General features: G+C 64.5%; 8 protein-coding genes across 8 annotated transcripts; 5 read left to right on the plus strand and 3 right to left on the minus strand.

The window, feature by feature from the left end:
• Positions 1 to 232: 232 nt before the first annotated feature.
• On the minus strand, positions 233 to 3,945 carry JCM10292_002775 (OPT family oligopeptide transporter; the record flags this gene model as incomplete). The annotated part of the gene is made up of 19 exons (XM_076648131.1): positions 233 to 373; positions 434 to 541; positions 606 to 710; positions 784 to 833; positions 906 to 1,105; positions 1,181 to 1,242; positions 1,314 to 1,378; positions 1,439 to 1,461; positions 1,520 to 1,536; positions 1,618 to 1,784; positions 1,850 to 2,072; positions 2,127 to 2,150; positions 2,208 to 2,341; positions 2,421 to 2,454; positions 2,516 to 2,789; positions 2,888 to 3,054; positions 3,196 to 3,350; positions 3,419 to 3,503; positions 3,577 to 3,945. The coding sequence occupies 19 exons, from the start codon at positions 3,943 to 3,945 to the stop codon at positions 233 to 235; spliced, it is 2,403 nt and encodes an 800-aa protein (XP_076506354.1).
• A 214-nt stretch (positions 3,946 to 4,159) lies between these two features.
• Positions 4,160 to 6,139, minus strand: VMA5 (H(+)-transporting V1 sector ATPase subunit C; the record flags this gene model as incomplete). The annotated part of the gene is made up of 8 exons (XM_076648132.1): positions 4,160 to 4,387; positions 4,495 to 4,632; positions 4,721 to 4,814; positions 4,879 to 4,971; positions 5,052 to 5,120; positions 5,193 to 5,297; positions 5,392 to 5,837; positions 5,990 to 6,139. 8 exons carry the CDS (start codon positions 6,137 to 6,139, stop codon positions 4,160 to 4,162), a joined length of 1,323 nt encoding a protein of 440 aa, XP_076506355.1.
• Positions 6,140 to 6,350: 211 nt separating this feature from the next.
• Positions 6,351 to 8,055, plus strand: JCM10292_002777 (uncharacterized protein; the record flags this gene model as incomplete). The annotated part of the gene is made up of 7 exons (XM_076648133.1): positions 6,351 to 6,593; positions 6,672 to 6,717; positions 6,774 to 6,827; positions 6,879 to 6,955; positions 7,023 to 7,398; positions 7,470 to 7,666; positions 7,753 to 8,055. 7 exons carry the CDS (start codon positions 6,351 to 6,353, stop codon positions 8,053 to 8,055), a joined length of 1,296 nt encoding a protein of 431 aa, XP_076506356.1.
• An 848-nt stretch (positions 8,056 to 8,903) lies between these two features.
• On the plus strand, positions 8,904 to 11,625 carry JCM10292_002778 (uncharacterized protein; the record flags this gene model as incomplete). The annotated part of the gene is made up of 4 exons (XM_076648134.1): positions 8,904 to 9,079; positions 9,144 to 10,233; positions 10,397 to 10,582; positions 10,642 to 11,625. 4 exons carry the CDS (start codon positions 8,904 to 8,906, stop codon positions 11,623 to 11,625), a joined length of 2,436 nt encoding a protein of 811 aa, XP_076506357.1.
• Positions 11,626 to 11,706: 81 nt separating this feature from the next.
• On the plus strand, positions 11,707 to 12,917 carry JCM10292_002779 (uncharacterized protein; the record flags this gene model as incomplete). The annotated part of the gene is made up of 3 exons (XM_076648135.1): positions 11,707 to 12,217; positions 12,292 to 12,684; positions 12,748 to 12,917. The coding sequence occupies 3 exons, from the start codon at positions 11,707 to 11,709 to the stop codon at positions 12,915 to 12,917; spliced, it is 1,074 nt and encodes a 357-aa protein (XP_076506358.1).
• Positions 12,918 to 14,395: 1,478 nt separating this feature from the next.
• Positions 14,396 to 17,242, minus strand: CDC45 (DNA replication initiation factor CDC45; the record flags this gene model as incomplete). Its single annotated transcript, XM_076648136.1, has 9 exons — positions 14,396 to 14,416; positions 14,485 to 14,599; positions 14,670 to 15,020; positions 15,081 to 15,623; positions 15,730 to 16,056; positions 16,117 to 16,265; positions 16,339 to 16,458; positions 16,547 to 16,951; positions 17,012 to 17,242. The coding sequence occupies 9 exons, from the start codon at positions 17,240 to 17,242 to the stop codon at positions 14,396 to 14,398; spliced, it is 2,262 nt and encodes a 753-aa protein (XP_076506359.1).
• Positions 17,243 to 18,212: 970 nt separating this feature from the next.
• JCM10292_002781 (uncharacterized protein) lies at positions 18,213 to 20,304 on the plus strand (the record flags this gene model as incomplete). Its single annotated transcript, XM_076648137.1, has 3 exons — positions 18,213 to 18,446; positions 18,543 to 19,729; positions 19,851 to 20,304. The coding sequence occupies 3 exons, from the start codon at positions 18,213 to 18,215 to the stop codon at positions 20,302 to 20,304; spliced, it is 1,875 nt and encodes a 624-aa protein (XP_076506360.1).
• A 331-nt stretch (positions 20,305 to 20,635) lies between these two features.
• On the plus strand, positions 20,636 to 23,090 carry JCM10292_002782 (uncharacterized protein; the record flags this gene model as incomplete). The annotated part of the gene is made up of 10 exons (XM_076648138.1): positions 20,636 to 20,907; positions 20,960 to 21,123; positions 21,182 to 21,271; positions 21,330 to 21,394; positions 21,451 to 21,498; positions 21,559 to 21,618; positions 21,694 to 21,852; positions 21,915 to 22,019; positions 22,131 to 22,438; positions 22,496 to 23,090. 10 exons carry the CDS (start codon positions 20,636 to 20,638, stop codon positions 23,088 to 23,090), a joined length of 1,866 nt encoding a protein of 621 aa, XP_076506361.1.
• Positions 23,091 to 23,350: the final 260 nt, after the last annotated feature.

Consider the following 23,350-nt stretch of genomic DNA (forward strand, 5'->3'; position numbering starts at 1 on the left):
GTGCATAGATCTTCATCTACCTATTCGGACTCCGGATCTCCCTCTGTCGTTTTCATCGCCTTCATCGCTCAATCTCCTGCCCTTCAATAGATCGCTCTCTGCCAAATTGTCACTCCGTCTCAAGTCACAGACCGCGGTCATTTGCCGTCAGACGAGACAGATGCAGCATGAGAGACAGAACGAGTACAACAGTCTATGAGGATGCGAATGCTGCGACTTGCGAGAGGAAGGCTCATGATCCAGGGGTGCAGTGCTCTGCATCGACCGCCGAATTACCCCACCAAGTCCAGAATGTCCCGATGCCCAGGATGTACACTGCGAGCGCTTGAATGCTTGTGCCGGCGTCGAGGGCCGAGGAAAGCACGTAGCAGTACTGCCGAGCCGTGGCTCGTCAGTTCCTGAGGCAACCAGAAGTGAGGACAATATCACGCACCTTCTCGAACCAGCGCGGACGGTAGCGCAAAGCCCAGTACTGCGAGAGCCACGAGACGATGAACCCGGGGAGCAGGACGTTCATGGGCGTCTGGGGCGGGGCGATGCTCTGTGATTGCGAGCGAAGTCAGCTCCGATTCACACCCATGCCCGCAAGACGACGCTCAACGCACGCCGTGCAGGACCAGCGGGACATTGATCTGCTTCCAGATCTTCTTGCCTGTGCGCTTGTACATGATCCACGGGATTATCGGGAGGATTGCGCCGATGAGGAAGCCCTGCGTCGGAGCCACAACGTCAAGCTATGCAATACGCAAGCAAATTGACCGAATTGCGAGAGTCAGCACGTACCCAGTACAACACCCGATACTCGCCCGTGAAAAATTTGGACGGGCTGATCACTGGGAGCGCACGAGAGGCCACTAACGGGTCAGAGCCGCTTCAGATAGGATGCGTAAGGTGACACGACTCACGACCGAAGATGACGCTTGCACTGAAGAAGATCTCGGGTTTGCGGCCGCTCCACTGCTGTGTCGGGTCGACGACCGTTCCATCGAGGTAGGGCCTCTTGGCGGCGATGACACCCTGGATGAGGAGGAAGTTGACGACCGAGCCGAGGGCGGTGCCGTAGGCTTGGCAGAGGAAGAGCGCGCGAGGCGGGACCTTCATGTATCTGTTTGCGCAGAGTCAGCGATGCGCCAAAGGCGGGTTGAGAAGGTTGTCGACAAATGCCGGCGGTCCTACGCACAAGCCGAGTTTCAGGTCGGAAGTGAGCTCAATGCTCTGTAGCATAGCCATGTATCCGTAGACCTGACAAGAAGAGACGGGCAGGGAGATCTCGCATCAGTATCCGCTCGGCCACATCGCGAGAGGGTGCACACCTTGAAGACAATGTTGGCGATCGGCTTTCCCGGCCAGATCCAGCCAGCGACAAACTCGGTGATGACTGTACTTGTCAGGCAGGGTGAGCGCATGCAAATTGCAGGCTTCGAGATGGGGAACGCACCGTTCAGACCCAGCGTCGTGTTGCTGCGCTCCTTGTCAGTCAGTCTCGTGAACACAAAAACAGGGTGTATTCTGGACGTACGTGATAGCTGAAATGATCTGTACAAGTCAAGGACAAGCTCAGTCTGCTAGTCCACGGCAAGTGATGGACACAGGCGAACAGGGAAGAGATTGACGCACTCCAACCGGTACCAGGAACGCCACAGCGATCAACATGGCGAGGAAGAGACCCCAGACGGGCAGTTGGAGCGGGTAGAAGATGAGGAGGACGACGGCGGCGGCGAGGTTGGCGACAAAGATGCTGAGGTAGTACATCTTCGGGACGGGGGCGTAGCTGCGCTCGAGCACTGCTCCGACGGGACCGTCAGCGCGAGTTTCCTGAAAAAGAAAGGGGCGTGGGGATCAAGCCCACTCTCGACGTGGATGTCGCCCACAGCGTCCTTCTTAGCCCACAGCGCCGCGCGGATGTCGTTCGAGTACCACAGCGCGACAGTCGTCACTGCGCTGGTGAGCATGGCGAACGAGACGCCATACGTGATGGCAAAGTAGGGCGTCAGGCGCAGTGGGCCGATCTCGGCGTAGCGCGCTTCGTTGAGCGAGAGATCGTCGTTCAGGATCTCGAGGACGTCGAGGCGCTGCAAAGGGCGGTGTCAGCGCACCTGTCGCCTTTCCAGAGCGGCCCGACTGACGCCGAAGGTGGCATTGTACAGATGCTGCACAAGAAGCACAGGTGAGCGGTTGTTCCAGAGGTAGCAAATTGCGGAACTCACTGCCGCCAGCGGCGAGTCATAGCTCTGAGCGTTCCAGAAATTGACGAGAAAGTAGAGGACGGGGACGACGACCCAGAGGTTGAGCGCGAGACCGGCAAAGTAGGAGCACTGGGCAAAAAAGGGCGTGTAGAGCGCTGTGTGCGTCGCAGATGCAGACGGTAAGCAATGCTTGCGCGCTAAGCGATGCCGGGAGCCACGATGAGCCAAGCGCACCTCCTGTACCGCCAATCACGGACCAGTCGAGTGACTGTGCAGGAAGGAAGGCTCAGTCTCGAGTCCTGCTGCGCTCGCTCCAAGGTGATACTCACGAAATTGAGGTACCCGAACCCGTCGTACCCCGACCCGAGCGTCCTCATGACCCAGCTCGAGTTGTCGATGATGCACAGCGTCGCGATGCTCGTCAGCGTCGGGAAGATGACGCTGGGGAGGAACTGCCAGACAAAGATGGCGACGAAGGCGAGGAGGAAGAAGCGCATGCGGTCGCGCGTCTGCTGCTGGTGCTCTTTCGCACCGCCGTGCAGCGTCTCGTACAGCGCGACGGTGACGAGCTGGGAGGGCCAGACCATGACCGTCGGACGGACGCTGCGGATGCACGACGGTGGTCAGGCAGTCGTCCGACGGAGAGTGTGGTCGTGGCACCATGTGTCGTAAGACGCAAAGACGTGGCAGACGGAACGCACAGGAGCTTGTACGTCATGCCGCTCAGCCCGAACCCGATGAGCTGCGTGCTGATGAGAAGGAGCAACCCGCCAAACGTTCCGAGGTCCGAGTGGTAGTACAGGGACTGGACGGCGACAATCTCGCCCGCGTAGGCAGCGTTGGCGCCCGAGCCGGCGAGAATGGCGATCTGATGATCGAGAGAAGGTGACGGTCAGCTTTGCTTGAAACGGCACGACGAGGTTACGGGCCAGACCAGTGCCTGACAAGCAACCACACTCGATGCATAGCACGAGCAGAGCAGTGGGACACAGTCTGTCAGCAGACTCACGAGCATGTGCTCCTTCTTGCCGAACGGGCCCGGATTCAGCCAGTCGGGCAGGACGCGGTCCGACAGTTTCCCGAGGGGGTAGCTGAGGAGGATGATGAAGAAGCTCGAGAACGACGGCGCGTTGCTCTTGAAGAAGAAGATCTGCGAGACGGAAGCTGCGACGTCGGAGCGTGCGGTGCGGTGAGCGGAAGCGTCTGGGAACGACGAGAGGCGCCGGACGGACCGCCAAAGATGCAGAGGATCGTGCCGAGGATGAGCACGCGTGCAGTGAGCGCAGGCAGAGACGGGTCGTCGCTCTCTGGCACGACCTGCGCGTGAGAGAGCCAGGTCCATGTTCAGCGAGGCGGACAAAGTCGAGGTGGAAGAGCGGACGCGGCGCACCTTTCGCACGATCGAGATGGCCGAGTCGAGGTCCTCCTCCTTGTACAGCGCCTCCTCGAGGTCGTGCACCTCCCCCGCCGGCCCTCCCACTCCTCCTGCACCTCCCTCTCGCTCGCCTCGTCCTCGTCCTCGTCTCGCCGCGCGCGCATCCTCGTCCTCGATGAGCTGCAGGATCTCCTCGTCGTCCTCGTCGCTCGAGCTCGCGTCGTCGCCGTACCCGGGCGGCCGCACGTGCCGCGGCGACGGCGAGTGCGCGCGGCGCAGGTCGTCGGGCGAAGTGGGGGCGTGCAGCAGGCCGCTCTGCAGCGGGCGCAGGCGGATCGACTCGCTCCCGGGGTCGTCGCTGTCCGGCACGGGAGAGTACGACATGGCGTCCTGGGGCGGACCCTCGCGCGAGACGAGACGGAGGGAAGAGAGGCGGGTCGATCAACCTCGAGTCTCTCGTGCGGGCGATAAGCGAAAGAATGAAAGAACAAGCACTGCAAGACGACAGCTCTACATAAACAGCGAGGAAAGAACACAGAGTACGGCCGGACGGAAGAAAACACGGGAACGAGGAAGGAGAAGCGCGAGCGAGGATGATTCACGCCTCGCCCTCCTGCTCGACGCGCTCGACCGCAAACACGACAAACTCGTAGTAGTCGCCCTCCATCAGCGTCGCGTACTCGCCGAGCGCCGCCGCGTCGTTCTCGCCCCCGTCGCCGCTTCCGCCGCTGCGCTTCGCCTTGCCCGTCTTCTTGTCCCGGGCCGAGGCGGGCACGAGGAATGACGAGAGGGCAGAGAGGAGCTTGTCGAACTGTTTCGGTTCGGGCTGCGAGGCGCACACAGTGCGTCAGTACCTGGCCAGGTGCCACAAGACTGGCGCGGCCGCGGTCCGCAGGCAGACGAGCGAGATAAAGCAGGAGGCAGGCGACGCACCTTGACGACGGCGGCAAAGTAGGCGGCGGGGAGGCCGTACCGCAGCACGCTCTCGACGTACGCGCGCACGACCTTGAGGTGGACGAGGACCTGGAACAGCTCGGAAAAGTTGATGCGCGACAGGCGCAGGAGGTCGGCCTGCACGCGGGGGCGGAGCGGCAAGGCGAGTCAGCGATGTGCTCGGCTTCTAGTACAAGTGTGAGAGCCGATGAAATAGTGAACGCACCCACAGCTCCTTCTCCTCGACGACAAGCCCCTCGAGGTCGCGCCTCTGCCGCTCGATCGCATCCTCGTCGTACGTAAAGTCGCGCACGATGAACCTGCAGTCCGTCGCCCGGTCAGCTCCGAGATGGCTGGCGGAAGAGCTACAAGGAGGGAACGCACTTCTTCTCTCGCGCCTTTTGCGCAAACTCGTCCTTGACCCGCCGGAAGAGCGTCACCGAGAACAACGCAAACTCGTCGTCCTGCGCGAGTTTGCTGTACACAATCCCAACAATACTCAAAGTCAGCCTTGCGTGTTCCAGCAGCGAGACAGACATGAGAAGGGCGGGACGCACGTGGAAGATCGGGGGACGACCATCTGCGTCAACCGCTCGTACGACGCCTCCCACTCCTTGATCAAGTTCCTGCGAGTGCGCTTACTCGTCGATACGCGGTTCAAGGCGAATCAAACACGCAATCAGGAGGAGGAGACGCACTTTGGCACGGCGACGAGGATCGTCTCGAGATACTCGGACCCGTTGGTCCCGGCAAAGTCGGACGCCGAGACGACGTCTGCCAGTGATCGCATCGAGAGGTTGCCGCTGTGCACGAAACTGGGCGTCAGTGTCCTAGGCCTCGCCTACGACGCCGGGACAGACAAAAGCTGGACCAGCCCGAGAGGGCGGCGCGACTGACGTCTTTTTCCGGAGCGCCTGGGTGAGCTGCCCCTTTACGACCTGGTACGCCTGGGTCTTGTTCCGCTGGGCGTTCTCGATGCTCGCGACCTCTTTGAGGAGCGCGTCGACGACGTCGGCGAGCGAGCGGCCGTCGACGCGGTACTTTGCGCGGTTCCACTCCCACCCGCTCTCGTCTGCGCCGCTCTCGTCTTCCGGGTAGAGGTACGAGAGGTAGGGGCGCCCGTCGTCGAGGACGAGGTGGTGCGCGAGCGGCGACGAGCGGTCCTCTGCGCGCGGGGCCGAGGACGACGACGACGACGAGGATGCGGCGGCGGCCGAGGGTGCGGCGGTGGGCGAGGTGAGGGAGCGGATGGTGTCGACCGTCTTCTGGAGCGACTGGGTCACTTGCGGGTCATGCTTTGCGAGCTGCTCGGAGAGGGTGAGGAGGGACGAGAGGGTGCCGGTCTGTGTGCGGCGAGAGTGTGAGTCGCGAGGGCGCCACGGTGCACATCAAGAAGCTCGACAGGCAGGCTGCGTGGCTCTAGCAGCTGCGTGTCGAGGGAGGAATGCGGCACTGCACGCTCCTCTCGGGGGAGGGGGGGAGGGGCGGGGCGCACCTTGAACTGGGGGAAGTGGACGAGGTGGGCGGTGCCGAGCTTGCCGCTGCCGAGGGCGGTGCGGAGGTCGTCGAGCTGGTCGGTGGGGTTGTTCGAGTCGAGGGGCGCCGTGACGACGAGGAGCGACGAGGGGTCGAGCGACGACGACATGGCGGAAAGCGGGTGGGCCTGCTGCTGCTCGAGGGGGGCACTGGCTCTCGCTGTGTGCCTCGCTGGCTGCACTCGCTCGCTCGCAGACGGTTTGAGAGGGAGCGGCTCGGGCCAGAGTGCGTTCGGCGCGGAGAGGCGGTGCCGCTCTCTCGCCCGCTTGCCCTTTCCCGCGCACGCTAGAGGCCAGAGTGCGGGCTCGCACACAAGCGCGATGCTGGGCAAACACGCACTCGCGCCCTCGGCCGTCCAGGCGCGCACCCCGGCCCCGCTCCTCGCTCCCCTCTCCGCCGCCTCCGTCGCTCAACTTGGCCTCGCCTACCTCGCCACCGCCCCCGAGACCGCACAGCAGGACCACGACGACCTCTACACCCGCCAGCAGCTCTACCAGCAGGCCATCGACGACCCAGCCTCGACCTCGAAGCACTCCCTCGTCCGCGCTGTCTGCGACGACTGGGTGCGGCCGCAACTCTTCTTCACTCCTGCCTTTCCCCTCGCCCTGTAGAGCCTACTGACTCCTCGCCGTAACCTCCAGAAGGACGGCTTGTCGTATGCCCAGGTCGCGCAACTCGACATTCAGCGTGCGTTCTTCTGCTCCGCTGCTCTGCGACGAGCTCACTCTCGTGCCCTCGAGCAGTCTTCCAGGAAAAGGGCACAGGCAAGACGTGGTCCGCCTACCGCGCCAACCTGGGTTCGTCTCGCCGCCCCACATCCTCCCTCTCATCCTGCTGACCTTCCCAAGCAGCATCCGGCGCAGTCCCTGCTGCAAACCAGCTCTTCCAGCGCTTTCGTCAAGCGTTCGGTGCCTTTCATCCTCACGTGGGTCGTCTAGCGGACGCAAAGAAACCGAAAGCGCGGTGCTGACACCCCTGCCTCGCCGCCGCAGTACCTCCACCTCTCGACGCTCTCGTCCCCTCACCCCGTCACGCTCCTCCGCATCCAGCTCCTCCCGTCCTCTTCCTCCTCGACCTCCTCCTCCTCGGCAAGCGCCCACCCGCCCGCGCACCTGCTCCTCCATTTCCCCGACACGCCCTTCTTCCTCCTCCCGTCCTCCCTCACCGCCGCGCTCAAGCCCCTCGTGCTCCACTCGCTCGAACTCGCACTCGCGAGCCCTGCCGTCGCGCCGCCCGAGCTCGACAAGGTCGACCTCGAGGGGCGCGACTGGGCGTCGCTGAGGCAGTGTCTGCTCGCGTCGATGGCGCGCCAGCAGGGCCGCGCCGGAGGGGCCGATGCGGCGCCGAGAAGGAGGAGAGCATCTCCTCGTGCGTGCCACCTCTCGCCGCCACTGAGACGGCAGTCCGCCTGACTGAAGCCTCTGCCCCCTCGCCCGCAGCGCCAACCCCTCTCCCGCTCCACCCTCTGACGAACGTCCCTCTCCTGCCCTCTCCTACGGCAAAGCGGACGCGCGCAATCAAGCGCCGCCGCGTCGAAGCCGCGCGAGAAGCGTTCCACCTCCCTCGCAACGGCGAGGCGGGCGGCGGAACGGAGGATGAGGACAGCTTGCCGGTGCTGGACAAGCTCGAGTACGAGGTGCGCTTGCGTTCGCCCCTCAGCTTTCACTACCTGACCGTCTGGAGCAAGACTGACGGGCCACTCGCAATCGCCCGCGCGCACAGCTGCACCTCCCCTACCCCTCCTCCTCCTCGCCTCCTCCCTCGGAGCCCTCTCCCTCCAACCTCTCGCAGCAGCACCACCAACCTCCCTTCCACCTCCGCCTCACAGGCACGCACGTCCTCGCCGGCCTGCGCGCGCTCGTGCGCGAGGGCTACATCGACCCGACCCCGACCCCGGCCTCGGCCCAGGAGGGAAAAGGGGGAGGGGGGATGCCGCGCTGGTTGAGCGGCGGGGTGCAGGAGGAGGGGGTGAATAGGATGAAGGTGGGGCTGAGGGAGGGGGGAGGAGGGGTGGGGAGGATTTAGGGCGAGGGAGAGGGAGAGGGGAGGGGCGAGGTGGCGCAGTCTTGCGGTCGTCTTCTGTTGCAGTATCAATCTCTCTCACATTACTCCACTGTATCTGACCTGCGATTTGTGAGGAGCTCGGAGCGCTGCTGTCCCGTGCGGCGCGGAAGCGGAGGCTCCCTGTCAGCGCCTTCTCATCCTGGTTTTCGTGAACGCAGCCTCTTTCTCCGCTCGACAGCACAGAGTAGAGTGATTACGTACCATTTTACGAGCTTCTGCAACTCCCCGGTCTGGTCATCAGCCAGCAAGTGGGGACGCATCGACGGTGCGCCAGTCTCCTGCAACGCGAGAGGTAGTGCCCGCTGTCAGACAAAACGCAGTAAACATCGCCCCCGTTGCAACACTGCGACTTCCCAGCTGCCCCCTTGTCCCAACGGGCTCTTCCTGGGAATTGTCCGGCGTCTGTCATAAGGATTCCAGCGCGTGGCTCGCCGAATAGAGGCGCCGTCTAGTGGTGAACTGTTGGTCGAGACGGCCGGCCGGCGCAAGCCGACGGTGTGGAGTCTCGTTGAATAGGCCCCTGCACAGTCAGGTCAACTGGGCAAATGCAGTGGCCTGGCCAGCAGTTCTTGTCGGCTAGAGGACGGCGCTTTGGTGAGGGCCTCTCTTGAAGAAGCCGCTCCCGCTGCCTCGCCGGGTGAAACCCATTCTTTTGCTGCCCGTAGTTGTGCTCCACTGGGACCGAGCAACCCCGCACGAGCGCGCCTCCTCGCCCTGAACGCGTGCACCCGCGCGCGACTTCCCGCCCTCTCCAATCCAGCGTCGACACTGCTTTTCTCGCACCTCCCGCATGCACTGAGCGCGGCAGAATGCCCACACACGCTCACGGCGCGCCCCGGGCACACTCGGCGCACCCGTCGAGCTCGCACACCTGGAGCGAGTCGCCGTCGCCAACAAAGAAGCGACGCGTCGATTCGGTCCCGCTCGCGCATGCCGGGCCGTCAAGCGCGCGCGAGAGGCCACACAAGCCGCAGAGCTACCATGGGTGCGCGTCTCGTTCCGCCTCGAGCGAGGGAGAGAGAGCTGACCCCACTTGGCTCAACCTGCAGCTCGTCTTCGGCTGCTTCGACTCGCTCTCCGCGCTCGTACACGGCCGAGCCGGTCGATCCGCAGCTCCAGTCGCGCTTGCACTCGTCGACTATCCGCTTGCGCGACGCCTGGGACGACATTCTCCGCCGACACTCTACGCCGCATGCCGGTCCTCCCGCCGCTTCCTCTCCCTTCTCCCGCTCTGCCTCTGCCGCACCCGCCTTCCCGACTCCGAGGCGGCACCGCGAAGCAGGCCGCACGCGCGCGATCCCCGTCGAGGAAGACGACATCATCGACCTCGGGACGATGGAGATTGTCGAGGACCGCGGCGTCCTGCGCCGCACCCGCGCGGGCGCGTTCTCGCTCGGCGGGTACTCGCACATGCTCGACGACATCATCGTCGGGCCGGACACGGGCGTCGGAGAGGGCGAGGAGGGCGAGTGGAGCGAGGACGAGGAAGAGGTCGAGGACGAGCCGAGCGGGCGAGACGACGGCCGCGCGGGCGACTTGGACGACGAGTCGGACGACGAGCTCGGCGACATGGACGAGCTGCCGTCGCTTCCCTCGCTGCTGTACCGCGAAGAGCGGCGCCGCGTAGAGGAGCAGCGCGACCAGCTGCGCGACTTCTGGGAGCAGGAGGCGCGCGCGCGGGGGTCGCACAGCGGAGGGCTTGGCCGAGACGAAGAGGACGTCTTTGCTACTGGTCTCAGTCCCGCCTCCGCCCGCGGGTCTCGGACGGTCGCCAAACCGCCGACCATCGAGGAGGTAACGGAGGACGAGGACGATGTCGACGAACTCGACTTCTTCGCCGAGGCAGGCGACTCGTCGCCCGCCCTGCGGAGGTCGATGTCTTCTCCACTCGAGGTCGATGTCGTCACGCCGACCCGCGAGAGGCGTTCGCCGTCCCGCTCGGCACCTTCGACTACGGCCGCCATCCGTCACGGCATGAAGAATGTCGCCCTCGCAACGCCTCCGACCTCGAGGTGCAACCCGTCACCTTCTGCGTCGATGGCTTTCCGGCTCAGTGCACCGCCTAAAGTGCCGTCAACAAGGTCGACGCCGATGAAGCTCGACTCGTCGCCGCTCAAGCCGAATCTCGCTCACGGCGCTGTACGTTCCCTATCGACAGATTCAACGTATGGCGAGCCCCTCTGACACTTGCTCCATGCAGGCCTGTCTCGTTTGCCGCAAGCGCAAGCGTCGCTGCGATGGGACTCAGCCCGCCTGTGGCCCTTGCAAATCGCTCGAGACCCCTTGCGCGTACGCCCTGCAGAAACGGAGCCACTCCGTCTCGCCCGCCAAGCGCAGCACGCCCGCCTCGCGTGCAATCTCGGCTCCTCCGCCGCCCAAGTCGGCGCCGCCTGCGCCGCGTCAGAAGCTCGTACCGAAGTCGCCGGCATCGTTCACGGTCCGCAAGGCGTCCCAACCGCCGGTCGCTCACACTCAAAGTTTGCGTCCGGTGCGTCCTGAGATGACCGCGCACCGTCCACTCGAGTCTCATTCGTTCGCACCGCGCAGCCTTTGTCATCGTCGCCGCTTCGCGAGGTCATCACCGTCGCATCTCCTTCACCCAGCCCCTCACCCTCGCCCGCGCCCTCCCCATCGCCGTCGCCTTCCCCTGCGCCGCAGTCGCGCCAGCGTGCCATCTCGCCCGAGCTCGGCTTGTCAACGACAGTCCGCGAGCAGCACGTCTCGGGCGCAGGGCCTTCCCGCCTCGAGCACGCCCAGCCCTACCAGCACCCGACCCCAACACCGACTCCTCCGCCCTTCGTGCCCAAGCACATGTCAACTGCCGTCAGTGCGGCTGCTCCTGCCGCACCCGCTGTGGTGCCGCAACGCGCCATCTCGCAGACTTCGCCCGGCCCGAGGCGACACTCCTTCGAGCTCGTACTCGACATCAAGCCGCATTTGCCACGGAAGAATTTGCCGACGAGCGGCGGTACTGCCCGAGCGGCGGCGCCGAGCGATGCGAAGGGGAAGAGCCGGGCGCGCAAAGTGGACGAGCGGGACGAGCTACGGAAGGAGTCAGGGGCAGAATTGGATGTGCGCCCGACGGGGCTGAGCACGCCACCGCTGTCAAGGCGGGCGCAGCCAGCGCAATCGCCGCACACGGCGCGCGGCCGCTCGTCTTCCGCCTCGTCGTCCTCGTCGGCGTCCGATGCCGCGACCAAGTCCTCGCCACGCTCGGCGTGTCCTTCGCCCGCCGCAGCGCGCAAGCGCGCGCGTCCGGCACCGCGGCCGTCGCAGATCCTGCCACGCGCGGCAACGGCCGCAGCGGACGACTCGCCCGACGAGCTCGAGGTGGACGATCCGCTGCTCCTCAGCTCGCCGATCAAGACGCCGCGGCGCGCTGCGACAGCGACGCCTGCGCCTGCTGCTGCGCTGGCGTCGGGCGGGAGTGGCCAGGGAAGGAGGGCGCGGGGACGGAGCAGCGGGGCATGGGTGCGGGCAGGAGAAGGAAGCGACGAGGACGAGAGCGACGACGAGTTTGGCGGGTGGTAAACGGATAGCGCCGCTTCCGTGTCGTGATGTTATCGTACATCTGCTGCTCCCTCTCTGTGCCTCAAAGGAAGCTCTGCGAGAATGTTGATTGCGTTTCGCCAGCACCGCCTCACCGCCCGCGGATCCGTTTCGCCTGTCCACCGCACTCCAGTCCTCGGCGCTCCGTTGTGGCACGTAGAGTTCCTCGAAAGAGTCCAGTGCACTGTCTGGCGACCGCAACGCGCTGCCTGCGCCCCCTTTCCCCCTCCCGAACCGCCCACCGTGGCGCCCACTTGCGACTTGTCGCCGCTGCACTCGACATACTTGCTGCACGCGCTCCTGTCGCTCTCGTTCGCGTCGCACGCTCTCGCCGTCGTCTCGTACATCCTCTCGCCCGCGCACGTCGTCGTCCTCGCGCTCCGCGTCTTCACGCAGTGGAACCTCACCAACCCGCGCCGCAACCACCCGAAGCGCAGCTTGCGCTTTTTTGTCGCTCTCTGGGCCACGCAGGCGCTCGTAGCAGCCGCGGCACATGCGGTGACGGGCAGCAGGGGGACCAAGGGCCCGAGGGGGACGTACCAACGAGGCATCATCCTCGACTTTGTCGGTCAGGGTGCGTTCACGAGACAGAGCTTGTATCTTGTTTGTGGCCGTGTACGACTGACGGACACGATCGCTACGACGCAGCTGTCACGCCGTCCCTCCTGCACCTCCTCCTCGTCGACTTGCTCCTCTCCCTCTGCCAGCTCACGACCCTCCTCCTTGCCTTCGCCGCAACCGTTCCGAACGATCTCGATGCGGCGTCTGGAGAAGGCGCACGGGACTACGCCGTTCTGCTCGGCGTCGACGAGCTCGAAGGGGACGAGGGCGCTCTGGACGAGGATGAGGGGGAGACGCAGGCAGATGCTGCGGGAGGCGCTCGAAGGAGGAGAAAGCGGCGGCGGAGCAGCGCGAGCGTGGCGGCGCGACAGAGGCGCCAAAGCCGGCGAGGGTACGAAGGTGTTCCGCTCGAGGATACAGACGACGTCGAAGCGGACGATTTCGACGCACTCGAGGACGAGGCGGTTGCACTCGGCATGGGTGCGTCTTGTCGCAAGCGCGCGCAGTCGCTGCAGCTCACTGATGTCTCGGTCTCTGCCGCAGGCTCATTCAAGCCGCTCGCGTCCGGCCCGCCCTCCCAGTACACCCGCACGCCGCTCATTGCCGATCTCCGACTATCGACTGTATGGAGCGAGATCCGACGCTCGACTCGTGCGGCGCAGGCTGCGCGAGAAGCAGACGAGGTGCGGGAGCTGGAAGAAGGGCGGGTGTGAGCGGTGTAGATGCGCCTGTAAGCGTGTCAAATTCATGTTCATTTGAGCGCATACTGCTGTGGGATCTACGCGAGACATGGGAGTCTTCAGCCTACGGACCAGGCTGCTTGGGAGTCGCTGAGCGCGCAGGGGCACGCAAGCACCGCCTCCATCCTGAACGCTGCTTCTTTCCCCACCTCGCGCCTCGCTCTGCGCTCGTCAAGCACCGTCCACGCTTGGTCCTGCCTACCTGCTGCCCACGGCGCACGCCGGAGACGCTCTTCGTCCACTCCCCGCACCCGCATCGCCTCATCGCCTCATCGCTCTGATGGCGGTTCCCGACCCTCCTACACCGCAAGTGCCGGTCGAGGGCATCGTCCAGCTCCTTCCGTGGGGTCTACTTCACCAGTCACTCCTCCCGTACTGCCCGTCGTTCGACCCGGGCCTTGTTCAGACTCGTGCCGGCCCGCCGCCGTGGACCCTCTCGCTCGAGTACTTTTCCAGCTCATTCACCCCGACGTCTGGCCGCTCCTCGAGGCTGATGAAGAGCGCGACGAGGCCGCGTGCGCGGAGCTCTGCCGGCGACGCGGAGCCGTCTTGAGGGGCGAGGAACGCGGCGACAACGACCTGTACGATCGGCTGGCGGAGCAAGAGGGGAGTCTAATGGCAAGGCGCCTAAATCGACACATAGCTCTCCTAGGTGCGAGTGCCCTGGTTCCATTCCGCGCTTTTTCCCTCAGCTGATGTTTTCAAGCAGCCCTTCACGTCGTTCGCCAGCGCTACTTTGCTTTCCATCGGGAGCGGGATGCGAGCTCAGACGTCCGGAGGATCCTGGCTCTCACGCCAGCTGGCGAATTGACGGGCCTACCTATCCGAGCTGTGCACTCGCGTGAGCCGTGATGTCTCTGCTGCGCCGTGTCTCTTCATACTCACACATCGGTCTGCCGCGCAGTTTGGCCCCTCTCCATCCCGCATCATGATGAGATGATTGCAAACAAGCTCCTGACCTCGCGTCCTGATTTGGAGAATTGGGACTGCTTTCGCCCTCCTGACCAGGACTCAGCCGAGGCGCGAGCCGCAGTGGCCAGAGCCGCTGAACCCATTCCATCAGCAGCACCGTACAACGGCGTTCCACCCGAAGGTGGCAAAGGGACACTACGCATGCGGCATCGTGCCGCATGATTGCCCGTACCTTGCACTCTGTAATAGCTTTTCGTGCCTTACCTTTGCCAGCCGACTGTCCGCCGTCTTACAGTGCAGCATACGGGGGCATGGCAATCCCGCTGAGGACACAAGTACGACGTTCCAACAAGGCGAGAGAGGACAAGGTGAAGCAGCAGGTAAACGTGCAAGGCAGTAACCGAGGAAAGGGGAAGGGCAGAACGATGACAACGGGGTATGCGACGTGAGCGGGAGACATGCGGTCAACAGGGCGTGCGAGTTGTGCAGAGCGGGTATGCGAGAGTATGCAAGTGGTGCGTTTCGAATGAGAGGTCACTTTAGGCCATCGAGAGGTCCTTCTGCGATATCGCAAACAGACAGGGTCAGCTCAATATCGCGAGGCAAGTTGGCGAGCAAGTGGACGCACCAGGAACTTGTCAAAGTCGTCCTTGCGGACCTCGACGACACTGGCGTCGAAGTAGCGCTGCTGCGCCTTTGCTCGACTGCGAATCGCGGCCTCCTCGAACGCGCGGCCGAAGCGACTGTCAAGAGGGGCAGGTTAGCAAGCCCTGACGACACGCGAGCATGGAACAGAAGAGGAAGAGGACGCACTTGCGGCGCACGTCGCCAAACTCGTCGGCTGGCACGACGCCGACGACGAGGAACTTGTCGCTCTTCTCGTTGAGCGCGGCGACGACGAGGGGCAGGTTTTTGGCGTTCGCGCCTCCGCCACCGGCCGTGTGCTCGAGAATCGAGCGGATTGAGTCGACGAGCCAGTGCGCGAGCCGGAGGAGCGTCGCCGGGTGCTGGAAGACGAGGAGGTCGGGCCCTTCCTTGAGGATGGCGAGGCGGTACGAGCGGAAGAGGCGCACGCCCTGCTTGTCGAAGAGGAACGAGCCCTGCGAGATGACGGCGCGGTGCAGCGCCATGGACAGCGGCAGAGCGCGGCGAAGCAGTGTCGTGCTGCAGGGCCGCACGCGGGTCAGTCGGTCGCCTCGCCTCAGTGAGAGGACCTGAGCGCACTCTTCGGGGTCGAGCGCGTCCCACGCGTGCCAGAAGTTTCGCCTCCGCGCCTCGCTCTCGTCCTGGTCGCGCCGGTCCCGCTTCTCCTTCTCCGTCATCCCCTCGTCCTCGTCCCCCGCCGCCTGCCCGGGTCTCCGGTTCTCCTTGTTGCCCTCTGCACCGTCTGCGCCGCGCGCGAGCCACCCGCGGATCCCCTCGGCCCACTCTTCCCTCCCGCCATGCTGCGTCGCCGCGTCGTGCTGTCCGCCGCCGCCGCCGCCCCGCCCACCCGCCTCCTCGCCGCCGACGAGCGCTCTCCGCCCGTCAACCGCGGTGGAGAAGTCGAGCCGGACGCCCGTCGCGGCTTCGAGCATGGCCGCGAGCGCCTCGACGCAGTCGGACGCGGAGAGGTCGACGCGCCAGCCCGACTTGCGCACGAAGGAAGGGTACGTCAGGTCCCAGAGGGCGTAGGCGGCGCGTTGCTCCGAGAGCATCGGGAAGAGCGAGGCCTTCAGGTCGGACGACATGTGCGCGTACGTCTCGGACGACTCGGAGAGCGAGAGGCTGCGATGCGCAAACGAGTCAGTATCACGCGTATCTCCGCAACTACTCGACTCCTCGGCAAGAGCAGCCGGAGAGTCAAAGAAGGAAGCGGAACCGCACGACGCACCCCATCTTTGCGAGCAAGCCGCTGAGCTTTTTCCGCCCCTCGACGGTCCACAGCTTCATCCTCCCGCCGAGGTACCCCGAGTGGTACATGGCGTCGTACAGGTTCCAGTGGCGGAACAGGCAGAAGCGCAGCTCGTCGCTCGGGCGGATCGAGCGGTCCCGCTCGGACGTCGACGCGTGCGTCGTAGAGACGTTGGCCGTCTCGAGCGAGGCGGACGAGGATGAGAGGCGTGCGACTTCGGTCGCGTAGAGCGACTGAAGCGACTCGTACGACGAGAGGTCGATGAGCGAGTTGGTGAGCTGGTGTGTCAGGCCGAGGATGGCGAGCCTACGAGCGAAGAACAGCGTCAGCAGGTCGCGGGCAGCGGGACCAGTCGAGTGTACGCACCAGACCGAGTCGATGTCTGCGCGCCCGAGCCCTTCTGCGAGGAGATACATCATCCCGGCGACGCTCTGGCTGAACGAGGCGCCCTTGGCCTCGTACTTGGCGAGTTGCGCGCGGTAGGCTCGCCGCTGTTCTCGCGAGAGCGGTTTGGGCTGCGTCAAAGGACGCTCGACCTGTCAGTCTGCGCTGTCGACAGGACCATCGCAAGTGGCGGGCTGCACGCACCGAGTCCGTTCGTCGCCGTTTCCGCCTCACACCCTGCGAGTCCTCGTTGTCGTCGTCCTCTTCTTCCGGTTCGTCCTCCTCCGAGTCTTCAGAGTCTTCTGAATCTGATGGCGGATAAGGCTGTGGTCCAGAACAAGTCGGAGGAGCGCGTCAGCCGAAGACAGTTAGAGGTCAACCTTCGCAAACCACGGCAAGTCGCGAACCGCACCTCGAGCTCCTCCCATGCCTCGCGCTCGCGCTTCCACGGGTCCTCGATCCGCGCGCGTGCCTCGCTGTCGAGGTCGTCCACCTCGGTGGCCTTTTCCCGCACCTCGTCCCACACGACGACAGAGAGCTCCTCTTCTGGCAGGGGCGCGACACGCGCGGCGCCGAACCCGCCGCCACCACCGCCTGCCTGGAGCGCGCGGACCCTCCGCGGGTCAAAGACGGCGCGGGCATAGTCGCTGCGCGTGAAGAGGTTGGCGAGGGCGACGGGGCGGTGGGAGTCGACGACGTGGATCATGCACGAGGGCGGGAAATCGAGGCCGGCTTGGCCAGTCGCTTCGTCGCCGGGACCGAAGAGAGCGTACAGGTCGGCGGACGCGCCGAGGTTAATGAGGATGAGGTTGCGGACCTGCGAGCGAGGGAAGAGATGAGCGGGAGACACGGACTGGGTGGGGGAAGCGTAGCGCACGTCTTCGTCGCGGAGCTGCTCTGCCTCCTGTGCGAGCTGCATCCAGCTGCCGACGGGGATGGTCTGGTGCGCGACGTCGTCCGTCTTGAGGAGCTGGCTGAGGAGACGAGCGGCGCAGAGGCCGTCAACGTCGGGCGCGACAAAGAGGTAGGTCGTGCAGGCGGGGCTGCCGCGTGCGCGCGACAGGATCTCGCGATACGCTGCGCCGTACTGCCCCGACGGGAGGATCATGGCGGGCCGGTCGCCTCGGCGGCTGGGAGAGAGGACGAGGACGACAGCAAGCGAGGGACCGTAGAGGGCAGCGTTCCGAGGCCCGGCGTGTCTGCAGTCTTTCTGGTCGCTGGACGAGCTCGTCTGAGGCTGAGCAGCTCTGCGCGGCACTCGACGAGGCGAGCGAGGATGGACGCGTGCCGACGCGAAGTCGCGCCGGGCGGCGGCGAGAGCGATCGACCGGCGAACAGCGCCCAGGGCGGGCGAGGCGGGGCGTAGAGTGCAGTACGAGTGAGTACTGTCCACTCTGAGCACTCGTCTGACCCGCTCAGGGATGAGCGCCGACACGTGTCGCCTCTGCTAGCCGCGAGGAAAAGTGCCGGGCGCACCGCTTGCTTCCGCTTTCACTCGACCACTCGCTCAGACTCGCGCGATAGAGCACAGCCGCAGCTTGCGAGCTCGCAACAAGGCAGAGCCTGCATCTGCGCTCCTCCAGCACTCTCTCCCTCGCCCCCTCGTCACCTCGACTCGGCCCTGCTTTTTCTCCCTGCAACCGCATCGAGCCGACACTCTTGCTCGCCCGGACTGCAGACCTATAGACACAGTCACTGCCACCATCGAGGGTGAGTCTTGCTTTCCATGCACGCACGAGTGCCCGTCGCTGCCGGCGTGCACTCCCCATTCCTGCCTGCAACCGCGCATCGTTCGCGCCTATCCGGATGACATCTTTTTACTGGATGACGAGTCTGACCACGGGGATGGCGGTCCCGAGATGGGATCCCCCGTGGGTCGTGAGCGATACCTCCAGGCTACCTTTTTTTTGGCTGAACCCTTCACGGGCACGAACGATGCGCGGACAACGAGCTCTGCCACAAACTTGCAGCGCAAGGTACTGACCAGTCTTCGTGGCGATGTCAGCAGATCCGCCTCAGCACGTCGCCCACCTCAACGCGCTGCTTTCTTTGGTCTTGCTTGTGTAACGTCCATCAAAATGCCTCCTCCGCAAGCCACCTATGTCTCGCGCTCGTCCGACAAGGGCTACGACCCTGCGACGCTGTCTGACGATGAGGACGACGATGCGGCATCGGTCACGAGCCGCTCGACGTGGACCTCGTCTGCCGAAGGCGGAGAGACTACTATCCTCGGCCTGACCGATGGGCGTGTCCCAGTGGCCAAGCTCGCCGACCTGAGCGACTGGAAAGTCAGCCGCGTCGGCGGCCTGCCCGTGCGTCTCGCCCGCTCCGCTGCCGCCCGCTCAACTGCTCAAGCTCGGTCCGGCTGACCCCCTCTCGCTCGCCGCTGCTCCTCCTGCTGCTGCCAGTCGTTCCCGTTCGAACCGGCGCCTCCGCCCGATGCTGCACGATGTGCATCTTGCTCGCGTCCGATGCCGCTCCTGACCCAGCTCTACTGCCCGCTCCCAACCTCGTCGCTCGAGCGCGTCCTCTACGTCTTTGCCTGCCCGCGCCCGTCGTGCCGCAGGAAGGACGGCGCGATCCGCGCGTGGCGCGCGAACGGCGTCTGGCTCGAAGGCGCCGAAGAGGCGCGCAAGGCTCAGGAGGAAGCGGAGCGGCGAGAGAGGGAGGCGCGCGAGCGCGAAGAGGCCAAGAAGCGCGCCATGGCCATCGACCTTGGAGGCCTCGTCTTTGGCGGCTCAGGCGCCGGCGGAGGAACAGCGAGTAGCGCGACGACGGGATCCACGACTGCTGCTGCTGCTGCTGCCGGCTCTCTCTTCGGGACTGCCAATGCCAATGCCACCGCGCCGTCTGCTCCATTCAACCCGTTCGCGATCCCGTCCAAGAGCAACAGCGGCAGCAGCAGCAGCAACCCTTTCGCGCCAGCGCCAAAGGCGGCGGCAAACCCCTTCGCCGCGCCTGCGTCGTCCAGCGCAGCGAACCCTTTCGCGGCACCGTCCTCATCCGCCGCGCCCAACCCCTTTGCCGCGCCGTCTCCAGTCGCCTCGGCGCCTTCAAGCGCTGCAGAGCCCGCCCCGTCCACCTCGGCCGCTCCTCCTTCCTCTCTCCCCGCCGAGCCTGTCACCTCGTCCTGGCTTCCCTCGCCCATCTCTCCCCTCCCGTTCTACCCGCCGCAGTACGTCGCGACGATGTACGAGCCCTACGCGCCAGCGTCCTCTTCTACGGCAGCGGCAAAGGGCAAGGAGCGCGACCTCGCCGGCGCGCTCGCGAGCGGACTCTCGCTCGACGAGCCCCGCTCGACGCTCGGAGCCGTCGACGAGAACTCGGGCTCGGACGACGACGAGGACGACGGCGGCGACTCGAGGAGGCCGGGCAAGGGCGCAGGTGGGCGCACGAAGAAGGGCGCTGCGGCCGGACAAGGGCGCAAGGACGGCTCGGGGCGGACCAAGAGCTCGTCGTCGTCGGCGGCGTCGGGCGCAGGCGGTGCGGGTGGCTGGGAGAAGGAGGGGTACGAGGTGCAGAAGGTCAAGGGCGTCGACGAGGTGTTTTTGCGGTTTCAGGAGAGGACCGCGAGGGAGGGGAGGCAGGTCGTGCGGTGCGTTTTGCCTGCGGCCGCTTTCGTTGCAAGGACGCGTGCGACTCCATCCTGCACGGCGGTGTCTTGCTGAACCCCGCGAATGGCACGAACCAAGCTGACTTTTTCGTTGCTCGCGCAGCTACGAATTCTCGGCCCACCCGCTGCCGTACACCGCCTCTTCCTCCGCCTACCGCCTTCTCTACCCGTCCGCCTCGTCCAGCGCCCACCCCATGTCAGCACCCGCCTCGTCCTCGAGCGCGGCGACCGCGCAGCCCGGCACGCTCGGCGCCTACTCGGCGTCGCACGCCCCGCCCTGCCGCTCGTGCCGCGGCCCGTCGACGTTCGAAGCGCAGCTCATGCCGCACCTCGTCGGCGTGCTCAACTCTTCGGGCCTCGCGCTGCGGACGAGCAGCGAGGACGAGGGACCCGAGGGCGAGAAGGTTCGCGACGAGGAGCAGGGCGCGCAGGACTGGGCGTGTGTGTGGGTCCTGAGCTGTGAGGCCGAGTGTGCGGGAGGCGTAGACGGTGGGGAGGATGGCGATAACTGGAGGGAAGAGCGGGTCTTGGTAGAGTGGGAGGAGGAGGCCGTGTAGAGTTGTCGAGCTGACGAGGTCCGTTGAAACACCCGCTCGGATACTCATGACGCTCCGACGTTCATTGCGTGTTAAGGTATGCTGGCCACACTTAGACACCTAACTTAGTCATTCGAGTGCGTAAATCCGATCTGCGTGACTTCAGCGCGAACTGCCGTGTCTCATCCTGCCTTCCGGATTTGCTGCCCGAAGTTCCGGGTCCCACGGGGTGTCAACCTTGTCCTTGCTCGCCGGCACCGCATCGCCCTCGGTGTGCGGTGCCTACTCTCAATGCACCTTGCTTGCCCTCACTCTTCTCTCCGCCACTTCTCTCATCCTCCTGACAAGCGCTATGCGTCTCGGCTATATTGCCGCCGCTCTGGCGGCCGCCTTCGCTCTGCCCTGCAACGCTGCTGCCGTACTGAAGGACCCGCCGGCTCTGGACGAGTCTGGCCTCTCGAGCTGGAACTGCTCCATCGGGGCATGGGTTCGCGCCCCGGACCTCTCGCCCAACGTCGTCGTCCCCGGCGACGCCCGTCTCATCCTCAATGGCACCGACTGCGCCGACGTTCGCCGCTGGACCGTCGGGCTCCGGCTCAAGGAGCGTGCGGTAGTCAAGTTGAGGTGCGTGACTTGTGAGATGAATTTCGCTGCTTCACTCACATCTAGCGCACAGGGCTCCCGGTATCGAGCTTCCGGAGCGTCCTCAGTACAATGCGACAGCCGACATTGCGTACTGGGATGAACTGGAGATGAGCCGGTCGCGCAGCATTTTCGACGTCGCCGAGGACTTCGGCGGCTACGAACGCAGTCCAATGCGTCTCGCCGAAAAAGCCTACGGTACGGGAACAGCTGGCACCGGTGACAGCAGCGCACTGATCGCTCGCGTTCTCTGCAGCCACCGCACTTGCCAACCGCTCATTGTGGGAGGTGCATGCCGAGGAGCGTGTCGCTTTCGACGCGAAGCTTGACCTGCATGAGCTGTCCGGTACGTCCCATGCCTATCGCAGCTTGACACACTCTCTAACTGGTGACTGCCTGGGCAGTTGTCGACGAGATCATGCCTTTGCGGCAGGTTCGTTCGTTCTCCATTGCGGTACCCAACGTCAATGTGCGTCTCGTGCCTGCTTGAATAGCAAGCTTTGCCCTCATGAGCTTCGTCTGCAGTTCCCGCCGCAGAAAGGCGACGACTACTTTGGCTCGCACGGGCACGACGTGCGTCAACTGCTTTCTTGAGTTGTACGTAGATGACTGACTCACTTCTGTTACAATCAGGCTGAGTTTTCGTACGCCGAGAGCCGGTTTGAATTTTACTTCAGCTTGACGCTGCGCAATGTCTGTTGCCTTTGACTCATCCTGCGCAGTCTGAACATTCGCACTGACTTGGCACTGACTATGTGGCTCAATCAGGGGACCGATGTCGATGTGCCTGCATCGCGCGTAGCTTTTGAGCCCCTGGTGGCTTCCACAGACCCTCGACAAGGCGAGCACAACCTTGTCGTTGAGACGACAGCCCCGCCGCGTCCGCAGTGGTGCAAGGACGGCGGACAGACCGAAGACGTCTGCGCGGTAAGCGGTTCTTTCTGGCCCGATCTGACGTGCGCAAGCCGCTGATTTTGCGTCTCACGCAGCCGCGCGACAACACTACGGTGTTCGAGGTGACGGTGGCTCTGCCTGCGGCAGCCGTCGAGCAAGGCGAGTTGCGCTTGCGCATCCCTTCCCCGTTCTTTCCCGTTGTTTGTAATGATTGACGGTTCAACTGTACAGGCTCCTCTGTCATGGTGCCCGTCACCGTGCGCCGCATCCGCGGTACCGGATCACCAAGGTCCATTTCGCTATCGCCGCAGACGCATAGCAATCGTACCTGGGCCGGCACCTTCGCGCACTCTCCCGAGCAGGCTCGGCTTCTTCAGCGTGGGCGAAGCACAGACTGGGAGCCCGACATGTTCATGTTTGGCGGTGGCATGCGCATGACGCGCGCCACCATTTTCAACAGGACGATGCACGAGGCTGCCGAGAAGCTCCTCAAGCGACGCGAGGAACACCCTGACGGTGCCGTGTACTCGTCGTGGTCGTCCGGCCGGGAGGGGTTCGGCAACGCCACAAGCCTTGACCCGGAACTGGCGGAGCAGATTGTCCTCGTCAACATCACCGTGTAGGTCAATTAACCTTAGGCTTTGCGGTGATTGCATGCTTACCACTAGCGTATCAGCCCAAAGGATCTCTTCCCGTCAGCTCGCACCACATTCGTCACGTACAACTCGAAACTACACGTCTCGCTTCAGGTGGCGCACCCTCGCAACGGCTCCTCGGACGACTACCCGTACCTGGACGAGATCGAAGACGACGAGGCCTGGTCCGAGCATCCTTACAAGCACGTTGACAAGCTTGTCAACTACCTCAGTGCAGTCAGCAACCGCGCGAACACGATCCACTTCAGCGGCAACACGACCCTTGTCATCGTCTCCCGCTTGGCCAACGCTGCCTCCACGGCAAACCCAGTCTCATACCTCGATGCAAGTGCGCGAGCGCCACTCCTTCTACCCAACATTGACGCCACCATGCCGGATGAGGCGGCCTTCCCTCGCCTCAGCTTCGAAACGCACGATGAAACGCGCAGCGGGGATGAGATCGTGCCTGTCAAGTACGAGCACAGGCGCCGTCCGTTCCGGCCGTTAAACAACCGTTGCGATTGGCAACTTGCCGGCACGCTCTGGAACCGCAAGATCGCGCGCAATGCGGAGTATGCGACGCGCACGGCGCACGAGCGCGAGGATGCGAAGGCCGCATTCGTTGTGCAGGCTTGAATCGAGGCAACAACCGGCTACCAGCCTGTTCAGAGCACTCGTCCTTATTCTCTGGTGTAGCTACATCCTTTTTTTTTGCAAGGCCTCGCTCATCCTGTTGAGAAGTCTCTGAGCCGGACGGACACAGTGAATGGGCTGTGCCTTGCCTTGTGCCAGGCCGAAGGCAGTGCCGGGTTCCTCGACGCTTTTTGTCTTCTCAGTGACGTGATAGGGAAGAAGCTTGCGTAAGATAGACGCGGCTACACAATAAATCCTGTGCG

This window comes from Rhodotorula paludigena (assembly GCF_050403205.1).
Source record: "Rhodotorula paludigena JCM10292 DNA, Rt_paludigena_JCM10292v1_ctg13, whole genome shotgun sequence".
In the NCBI taxonomy this organism is placed as follows: Eukaryota; Fungi; Basidiomycota; class Microbotryomycetes; order Sporidiobolales; family Sporidiobolaceae; genus Rhodotorula; species Rhodotorula paludigena.